The sequence below is a fragment of the Xiphophorus hellerii genome, chromosome 9, assembly GCF_003331165.1.
Source record: "Xiphophorus hellerii strain 12219 chromosome 9, Xiphophorus_hellerii-4.1, whole genome shotgun sequence".
Taxonomy (NCBI): domain Eukaryota; kingdom Metazoa; phylum Chordata; class Actinopteri; order Cyprinodontiformes; family Poeciliidae; genus Xiphophorus; species Xiphophorus hellerii.
Genome location: NC_045680.1, coordinates 13,417,649 through 13,428,001, shown reverse-complemented (window position 1 = coordinate 13,428,001; position 10,353 = coordinate 13,417,649). Strand labels below are relative to the sequence as shown.

The 10,353-nt window shown below is 37.0% G+C and overlaps 1 protein-coding gene across 7 annotated transcripts; it reads left to right on the top strand.

Moving 5' to 3' along the window:
- The first annotated feature begins 1,879 nt into the window (after positions 1 to 1,879).
- On the top strand, positions 1,880 to 9,886 carry prrg1 (proline rich Gla (G-carboxyglutamic acid) 1). Of its 7 annotated transcripts, XM_032572608.1 has the most exons (5): positions 1,880 to 2,000; positions 2,740 to 2,780; positions 4,428 to 4,455; positions 4,936 to 5,096; positions 6,432 to 9,886. In XM_032572608.1, the coding sequence occupies exons 4-5, from the start codon at positions 5,007 to 5,009 to the stop codon at positions 6,894 to 6,896; spliced, it is 555 nt and encodes a 184-aa protein (XP_032428499.1). In that variant the 5' UTR covers positions 1,880 to 2,000; positions 2,740 to 2,780; positions 4,428 to 4,455; positions 4,936 to 5,006; the 3' UTR covers positions 6,897 to 9,886. The 7 variants fall into 7 exon arrangements, with proteins under 7 accessions (XP_032428499.1, XP_032428495.1, XP_032428498.1 ...); XM_032572604.1 differs by lacking the exon at positions 4,428 to 4,455; XM_032572607.1 differs by having other exon boundaries at positions 4,428 to 5,096.
- Positions 9,887 to 10,353: the final 467 nt, after the last annotated feature.

Below are 10,353 nucleotides of genomic sequence, written 5' to 3'. Positions count from 1 at the left end.
TTTTTTGTCTTTCCCTCACCCACAGAGGCTGTGAATAGAGCTTACGCAGCTCATTTATTTTATAATTAAACTCTCCTAATTCTGTTTCCTTAGGGAAGAACCGCAAAATTAATTCATATTGATTTACATAAACACACACACACACGGACACACACAGATAACAATGTCACAAAAGTGGAGAAAAGGCTCCAACAGTCTATCATAAAACGATACAGATTTATTTATTTATTTTTTTTGTAATTTGCTAAACGTTCACTGTTTCTGTCTGTTTTGGGAACTGGCTGACAAAATCAAATAATGAACAATAATTGAAATGCTGTGCCAAATGTATTTATGTAAGCTCTTCATTTGTTGAAAATAATCAAATTTGCCAATGGTTTTTGTGAATAATTGGTCTCTCTAAGTCACTCTTGAGTGTGTGTCCAACTTAGATGATTGCTGGAGACGGGCACCTGTCCCCCCGTGACCCTGCAGAGATATGGGGCATAGACAGTGGAAGTTTTACCTTTGTTAAGAGTCTGTGACTCTCATGCATCTCTGTGGAACAATTTATGATGGAAAAAGCCCATCATTTTTACTTCTGTGACGTTGCAGAGTACACGATTTTTTTATGAATGAAAACTCTCACAATGACATACTCAATTTGGGTGTTCAAAAGATTAATTTTGAATATAGAAACAAATTTAAATAATCTTTTTTTCCCCCTTCCAAAGTTAATTGGACAATGAGATAATCTCAGCAAAAACAAAACAAAGTGGAACTGGAAAATGTCAGACACTTCATGTAGTTGGAAAATTATTAATTATGATAGGGGGGGTTGACTTTATTTTTAAATTAATTTCAGAGTTTTCCAATTTGTTGCGCTGGAATATGAATTTATGAGATTTTACATTTAGTCTCACTGCAGCACAAAATATTGTCACGTAAGAAACCAGTCTGAAGTTCCTAGTATATAATCGTATAGTTTGTAATAATTCTTAAGCTTTATACCAGCTAGCTAACTAACTAGCTAACAAACTAACTAACTAAAGAAACACCAAAACTAATTGTTAAAAGTCTTTTTCCAAGCTGCAGAGAAACTCCACAACTCCTGCATCAATAAGCTTTTCGCTTCTGGCTGGAAATTGTACAATTTTTTCTTTCTTAAATGGTAGAGCTTATTTAAATGAGTTGGTTTCCTGGTAAAAAAAGAAAAATAGACAAATGAGGCATGGGATGACAAAACAACAAAAGAACCTGTTGTTCCAGGTTCTTTTGTATCCGCTTGAACAAATTGTTACTGCGCTCTTGGAGTGAGGTTTTCCACTGCTCCATGTTTTGTCCGTTTCTAGATAATAGTGGTTCTCTGGAACAAAAGCCTTAGAAATCTTTTTGTAGTTCTTTCCAGACTAATGTCAAGTACTTTGTTCTATGTATGGTTACCTTTTGATGTAGGCCTGCTACGGCTAGTAAAATGTAGCATTCCACAAAACCGTAGTCAATCACATTCATTCATGATTCACTTTTTACATAAGGCCAGGTTGGCTTCATAGATTTCCTCTTGAAGATGTTTTATCATATAAATACAGTTGTGGATATCTTTGTTGGTATTTTAACAAAACTGAAACACTCAGAGCGTGAAAAACATGCCAAAAAAAAAAAGGAAACTTTATTTTGATTTCCATTTAAAAGGTTTGTTCCCGAGACCGACAGACAGACAGACAGACAAATAGACAGACAGATAGATAGATAGATAGATAGATAGATAGATAGATAGATAGATAGATAGATAGATAGATAGATAGATAGATAGATAGATAGATAGATAGATAGATAGATAGATAGATAGATAGATAGATAGATAGATAGACAGATGTGTCTGTGTCTTTAATTGGGGGAGGTGGGGGGACCGCTGTTGCAAACAGACCTTCGCGCCTGCGCACTGTGCGCAAAACATCTCTTCGGTTAACGACGGGTCGAAGAGAGACATCGCTTATGCAAATTTTTGGCATCGAAACAAGGTAAGCAGAAGTGATGTGTTTCGTGTCTGTTGCTTCTTTTCGGTGTGTTCATGAATAGAAAAGCAACAGCTGGCAGAGATCTCCGTCTCCTCGGCTGCGCCGAAAGGAAATCCGGCCTTTTGAACCTCATGTCGGTCATTAAATAGCATCCTGAGCTGGAGGTGATTAGATCCAGGGAATTGTTTCTCTGATCACCTTGGACCTGATTACCGACACACATTCAAACGGAGAAGAGACTGTTTAGCGGCGAAGAAACGGTGTTGTATGTGCTTCAGGTTATTGTTGTAACAGGGCGGCGGCGCTTTGTTTTGGGATTTTTCTGCTGCACGTCGTCTATTTTAGCCTGAAGCAGGGATCTGGGAGCTTACTAAAGTGTGTGCGACAAAAGATTTCACCTTTTGTCATTTTAGTCAAACATGACCTGTTGACTGTTCAAAAATGCCCCTTGACTCCTCGATTATGGAAACTGTCACAACATTGACTTCTATTTGAGGCATTTTGAGTTGAGCTATTTGCCATCCAGCTGTTTATAAGAAATATCAGAGAGGTGAGAACTTTTGCAAATTATCTGACTATTGCTAAATGAAAACAAGTCTTCATGTGGGATATTATTGAATTATTGGTGGGTTGCTGGGGAAAAAAACAGCGCAAAGTATGAGTTAATCAGACAAAAATAGGTTGATGAGTGGATGTTATTTTTTATAAGTCTTTTAATCTATGTTTGACCTTTGTCCCACAGATAAATCACCCCAAACATACTGGCAGGAATCATGGGGAGTGGTAAGTTGATTCACTCTTTATTTACAGTACACTCATGGTTTTCATCGTAACATCAGGGCCTGCTAAAGCTTGGATGAGGCCCTAAGCAGTATCTCATTTAGGGGCCCATGTGGTCCAGCCCACCAATCACTAAGAGGCACTTTTACTCTGTGAATGCATGGCGTGAATTTTTGTTTCTCATTACATTAATTTTATGGTGGATTTAAAAAAAAAAAATCATTCTTAACAGTCACATTTAATTTTATAGGGATTTTCTTTTTTGAAATTTTATCACAAGATCTTGTGTTGTTTATTGTGATAAAAAACAGAATTTGTTTTTTTAGTCTTTTTAGGCAAGTATATGGCTGTGAATGCATGTGTTTGCTGTCAAGGACCTACAAACACAAATAGTGCTCTTAAAGAAACATAACCATTTTGAAATAGGCTTCTTCAGGCAACTTAAAGAAGTGGGATTCACATTTCCAACCTGCACACAGTGACTTTATTTAGCCTTTTTTATTATTATTTTTATGCTCTCATGGTACTAACAGCGGAGACAATTGTAAAAATAACAATTCCGACAATCCGATCAATTTTTGAGGTTTTCAAACACCATTAATTGGAACTGATCATTGTTACATTAATTTAAAATTCTTATCACGATAAGAAGTTTTACAATAAATAATATGATAAATGCCCACCACTGTCTAATTCTTTACTTACACCATTTTCGAAATGTGAGGCCTAACTGGCAACAAGTTATTTTACTCAGAAACCCATAATTGTTCAAGATTGAGGTTTTAAGTAATCTTTTAACTTGCTTTACAAGTGACCTATAACTTTAAGCCAAATTAACGTTTCGGAGTGGCCTAGCTTGAATGCTGACTTGAAACTGATTGAGAAAATATAAGGAAGCTAAAGATTAGGGTGATGGCAAAGAGACCTGACAAGCTCCAAGACTTTGAGGTCCTCGCCAAAGATAAATGATCGAAATATCAGTGGAAACCTGCAAAATCTGGTCAGGAACTGTAAAGAAGGGTTTACTGCAGTCGTCCCTATTTCGGATTTTTCAATTAATTATTTAGATGGGCGTTAAAATATGCAATTCTTAATGGCAATATAAGTAACAGGTTAAATGTATGTTTTTCAAACTTGGCACTAATTTTCAAAGTTTTATCTTTTGAGAGATGCATGTAGATGCATTTGTAATAATGAGTAATAATAACGAGTCAAATAGCTATATGCAGACATAAACAAACCAACAAATAAGGGCTGTCCACCCATGTTGGGAGAGAAACCTCTAATTCTCTAAGTGCCAGACACTTTTCATTTCCATTCTTAACTTGATAGGTTCAAAAGTTAATATCCTGTTGGAATATATTTACATTAAACATTTAATGTTTAATGTAACATTTACATTAAACATTTGTCAAGATGTGCTTACTTGTAAAAACCTGGTGTTTACTGAAGGGTATTTGTTGTAAATTGTTGTGAGGTTTTTCTCAGTATTATTTTGCACTGAAACGAATCACTGGAATGTGATCCTGGAGGAAAACAATAAAAACAATCCCCATTCTGTTTTTTTTCTGCTTGAATTCTGCCTGCCTTTGTCTCGTTATTTTTCTTTTTGTCGCCTTGTCACGTCTTATTGATCAAATCTCTTCAAAGTTATGAGTCAAACAAAAGCAATTACTTGGTAATATCAGAACCAGATCATGATGTGACCTTTTTCTAGGGTTTTGTTTATGCTCTGGACGTCCAAAAGAGACAACCCTTTGTCTCTTTAAGTTAATTCCTCCACTTTCTCTTGTGGTCTGGGAATGGATGGCCAAATAAAATAAGCTTTTGTTTATATGCAGAAATGTGGGCACCCAGCATCTCTTGCCTCTGCTCTGCTTCTTTTGTTTTGGCCTACACTTCTTTCACTCTCCCAGTTTTCTAGCTTCTTGTCTGTTTTTTTTTTTTTTTTTTTTAATTTGTGCCTTTTTCCCTCCCACATGCCGTTCCATTTACTAACTTTTCTTTTCTCCCATTTAGAAGTCTCGGCTTGCCGCTTTTGTCTTTCTGACACTTTTCTGAGTCTTGTATCCTTTCCCTCACTTTGACATTGTCTCTGCCACCCCCCTCCTTTGTGTCTCCCTCCTGCGCTCCTCTCCTGTTACTCTTTTCTTCGCAGTGTTCCTGCCAGCAAATTCAGCCCACTCGGTGCTGAGGCGGCTGCGGAGGGCCAACTTCCTGTTAGAGGAGATGAAGCTTGGGAACATTCAGAGGGAATGCCGTGAGGAGGTGTGCACCTACGAGGAGGCCCGAGAAGCTTTCGAGAACGATGAGAAGACGGTACGGCAGACGAGAGACGTCACAGGAGTTTGATTTTATCTTTGAAGTATTGACACGCTTTTAGATAAATGATTACACTTTAGACGTGCCCATTTTCTCTGTTTGAGAACAACATCATCACCTTCAGGATTATGTAAAGATGTAAAAAACACATTTGTTTTTTTTTTTTGGTAGCATAGTGTCGCACATTTTTCATTTTGTTCACTTGTTTTAATAAACTTTTTCTGTTTCTTATTTTTTCCATATTGAAATAGGAAGTCATTAATTACAAAAAAAGTTCTGACACAAACTAATCAACTACTTTTAAATAATTTTTAAAACAATTCAGTTAAAATTTGTAGTGTTTAGGATGAAATACAATTGCTGTTCACTGGTGAATTTGTATAAAAGCTGAATATTTTAAAGTGTATTCTTTTTTTCTCCTTTGAATAATTTTAATACGGTTTCTTGTCATCCTTACCAAAGTAGGCATGGTGCATGCTTTGTTTTTTTTGGAAAAACTGCATTGTTTAGATTAGCTGTGGGCTCTTGTTCATGCATAAATCAAACATTAACCTAAAAGACTGAAGATGAAACAACACAAAAGCCTCAAAACTGTGTTTCAATGATCCTACTTTACAGCAGCAATCAAAGATAATTATGGTTTGATTTATGTGGATTTAGAGAACCTACAGGATGTTTTAGGGTAAAGCTGCTGTAATTATTGGGTGAGGGATAATTCCTACTACTTTGTGGATCTGCAGTGTATTTTTCTGGATGTTTTACTAAAGTCTCATTACAATCTGTTCTACTTATGGTTCTGAAAACTGAAGAAAGTTCACCGTTGAACATATTGATTCCATTTCCACATTTTTAGACATTTTCTGGTAGGGCAGAAATCTACAGAAGCCAATTTTAGCTCCAGGGTTTAAACCTGGAGTTAAAATCCATAAATCAATATTATTTTGATTGTATAACCTAAATAAGTCACATACTGTTAAAGAAAAAAAAGTGTTTTTTTTAATTATTATTATTGTGGTGATTTTGTGTCCAGCAGTGAAATCCTGAAACCAAAGTGTTTGTTTTTGTGGAATGTGGGTGTTTTTCTTTCAGGAAGTGATGTTTATCAGCAGGAAGAGCAACACCAGACAGGCAGGCGGATTTGTAAAGCCATTGTGAGGGACCAGAGAGCTATGTGTTCTCGTTTTGTTTAGGGATTGTTGTCGCCTCTCTTTGTTTTTTCATGCAAAAACTATTCAGACAGGAAACAGGACGATTTGTTGCGACTCTCTAGTTTCCTTTGAATCAGACTTCATTGCGGTCTTTGTCAACTCTTGTCTCTTTCTTAACATGCAGAAGCGATTCTGGGAGGAATATGTCCGGGAAAGCAGTCCACCTGGAGATTTGGACTCCATGGTCGGCGGGGCCCAATCTCTCTACCTGATCGTGCCGCTGCTGCTGGTCGGGCTCATCGTCATCGCCGTCGCCATCATTGCCTGGCGCTGCCACTCCCGCAAGCGCTCTCAGCGCAGCCCAGGCCTGGGGCACCCGCATCATAACCACGTCTTGTCTGTGGTCTCCATGGACCAGTGGGGGAGGGATTACCATCATGGTGACCAATCAGAACTGAGCATCCACAGCAGCCCGGCCTATCCAGGTTCTGAGATCACGTTGGGGAGAGGAAGCGCAGGAGATCCGCCGCCGTCATACGAAGAGGCTGTGGGCCACACAGATGTCCAGATAGAGACAGAGCCGCCTCCTCAGTATGAAGATATAGTGAACTCCAACTCCGGTAGAATCAGCAGTGGTCAAAGGAAGTGAAAACATCTCAAACAAAAGCCCTGACCTACGTGAAGACCATGTTATTGTTTAGCAGTGTTTCTACTGTGGTATCACCAGCCTTCAACATTCAACACGCAGCAAGCACACACATTTCAGTGGATTGATGCAAACTTTGCCGGTGCCAGTTCTGTTGAAATTTGCACTAACCTTTTCATCATCGAGGTGAAGTAATGCATAAGGGATTAAGTGATACTGTAATACCAAAACCAAACAACACCTCATGTGAAGGATGAAAGGGTTTTATTTCTATAATTCAGACCAGCGTATATGACGGTTGGATTGATGCTTCTTAGAGGACCAGTGCCAAACTATTGAGACTTATGTAGGCAAAAGTACATTATTTCAGCCTTTCTTTTCCTTAATATCTAGGTATCTGTTTTTTGTCCAAACACATATTGAGTCAGACATGCTTGTGGACTTCAGACAGGTCTTGGACTTGGTGTTGGATTAGGTGATCTTGGCTAATACAATAAACCCTGGTAAAGATGTGTAAAAAGCTTTAAAAAAAAAAAGCACATTTCATTCCAGCACAATAGAAGATTGAGAAAAATTTTACCTTTAATTTGAGTACATTTATTCAGTGTGAAAAAAAGTTGTTGAGATAATTATTGTTATCATAGCTACTGTTTGCACAGTTATTGGTACCTTTGGCTCCAGTATAAATCACAAACATCAAATAAAACACATATTTAGAAAACACAAGGAAATTACCTAAATACAATTTTGAAAATGTGCTAATTTCTAAAAGAGATACCAGAGTCCAAAAATAGTAGGCTTAAGAACAGAGCCCCTCAGGGACCTGCCAGGGAAGTAGGGAGACAAGCCAGTGCTTGTCCATGTAATGTTCTTACAGTAAAAAGGAGGAACTTAGTGTGAACTTTGAAATCGATGGAAAGCCAGTTTAACTGGTAAAACTGTTGAGTTGAGATGTGTATTTAAAAATCTTAGCAATTGGTTGATGGGGTAATAATCTTCTATAACATTCACGCTGGAGCACACAGAGGGAGAAATGTGAAACAGACCCACAGATTCCCAGACCGTCCACCGTTAGGAACGGTGTGTAAAAGAATGTGTGTAAAAGCTCTCATGTGCTTTTACAAACATTCATTCTCCGCTTTATTCCAAACCTATCCTGAAAAAAAAACTTAATCTCAGTCTTATCTGATCTAAGCTCCTGGTAAAATCCCAAAAGCAACTAGCAATATACACACAGTTAGTGGGAAATTCTTGTGTCAGTGAAGGTAAGAAGTCCAGTTTTACTTTAGGTTTTGTAATGTCTTTGATGACTTGGTACCAACAGGAGTGTGTATGACAGGAACGGCATTTTTTTTGGCATCACTCTCAACCAGTTTACATGTAAACAGACTCTAATAATTGTTATGGAGACTGACAACCCTAACGTGTCCCTCTTTGCTCCACTTCTCTAACTGTACATTTTACAGAGAAGATAAGTATGGGTCTCTATTAAGCTTAGTTGCCAGTTACAAAAGGAAATGGGTCTTTGTGTCAAATAATGTTTTTATCCCAGAGAAATAGGTGTAGATTACCAATTAGGACCTCCTCACTTAACGTAAAATTTAAATAAATGCTTCACTTACATTTTTTTATTGATATTAATGTGGGTAAATGTTTTTTCCTCTGCTAAATGCTTTGATTTAATTGTTTAGATTCATCTAAATATTTCAGTGTTAGATTGTGCTACTGCATTAACTAGCAATAATTATTGTATGGCTTTTTACACAACTTTGCCAGGGATGCTTAGAAATGTTTCTGTCTATTTGTGTTTTAAGGTTTTTCTCTCTCGTTCAGTTTCCAGGCTGTTGAACTGTGCAGTTATTTGTCTAAGGGAAGGAAAGCAAAAGTCAGACGTTTTTCTACCTTTTAACTTCTGAAACTCTTCTGGTGGCAGAAAGGTGGCTTTTCTGCTTGTACTGACTGGAAATGAAAAGTAGCCCGTCACATTTTATGATAGATAATCATAGACCCTAATGCAAAGAAGAAGTTAACACTTTACACAGTGCTATCAGATTTCTTGTTCTAATGTAGATTGAAATGGTTTATTTTTCCAGCAAATGCACTAATCCAACCTTTGAGAATATGTTGAAGACTGGAACATAAAAAGGAGGAAGTAAAGTGGGAATCACATTACTTATAATCTTGGTAATGCATGAACTTGGCCTTTTCAGGTCAGAACTCTCTCTGCCCTGTTTGTTGACAGTCAGGACTCACTAACCCTCATGAACCTGTGGGTTTCTGTTCAGAGGCAGAAATATGGGCAAAAAAAAGAGATTCTGGAGCTGTTAGGAAATTAAATGTAAGAAATGAGTTTGTATTAAGTGTCACTATAACTAAACTCCACTTTTAGCATGTGTAATCACCTCTACATACTGTATATGTATATAGATTATGTCTGAAAGTGAACTAAAATAGATTTTTTTAATGCATAGGAGTTCATTAAATGCGTTGATACTAATGTGATTGTACTACAGTAAGCTGTGAGGCTAGCAGGAAGTGTCTGTGCTTAACAGGAAATGTTTAATGAAAGGTAGGAAAGTTTGGTTGAAGATCTCATTCAATGAGCTGATGTTACTCTAGGTGCTTCTGGTCTATATGCAATATTTCCTAAACGATAAGCACTCTAAAAACCAAATGTACCCGTCTAACCTTCATTGGCAAAAATAAATGTCACTGATCTTTCCACATGGCGCACACCTTAAGCACTAAATATTGTTATACTTGTAAATGTGAGTTGACCTGTAAGCCTCAGCATTTGCTCTGACACTGGACTGTGCTGGTAGTCACTTTGGTTACATAAATTAGTGCACCAATACTTCCACAGAGCCGTTTTTTTACAACGCCTTATTAAACAAAATGTTATATAACATTAAACACAAGGGAAGTTGTTATAAATTCTTGTCTCGTGAAAAGCTTGATATTAATTTTTAATAAAAAAAAAGATTAAAAGATGATTTCTTGTGACTGATCTGTACCAGGTTTTGAAACCACACAAAGTTTAAAAGAAAAAATGTTTCTGATTCCTGCACTTCTCTTAGCTTCATCTTGCAATTGCAGAGCCTAGAAAATATAAAATATGTAACGGATTGTTTTTTTTATTGAGTACTTTACATTTAATTTCAGAAATAGTAGTGTTAGTGCCTCTGAGGCTCCTCTAGGAAGGAGATTTACATTTCAATAAGACAATAGCAACTTTATGTTGCTCCAATACATTAAACTGCAATAAAATAGATTTGAGATAAAGTTCAGGACAAAAAGCTTCATTGATTCACAATCATCCTCTGAAACATGATCCAAAACCAAAGTATTGTTTACAACTCCACTCAAATAAAGAAAGCTGAGACATCAGAAAAATAACACAAGGTATATAGGACTCAGTTTATTCCTGCTTTTTAGGGCTGATTGGTCAAACACAAAATTT

Bases quoted from the DNA above. Each gene is read 5' to 3' on its own strand.
- prrg1 (XM_032572604.1), top strand. The intron at 5,097-6,431 runs GTACGGCAGACG...CTTAACATGCAG, and splicing joins TCGAGAACGATGAGAAGACG to AAGCGATTCTGGGAGGAATA.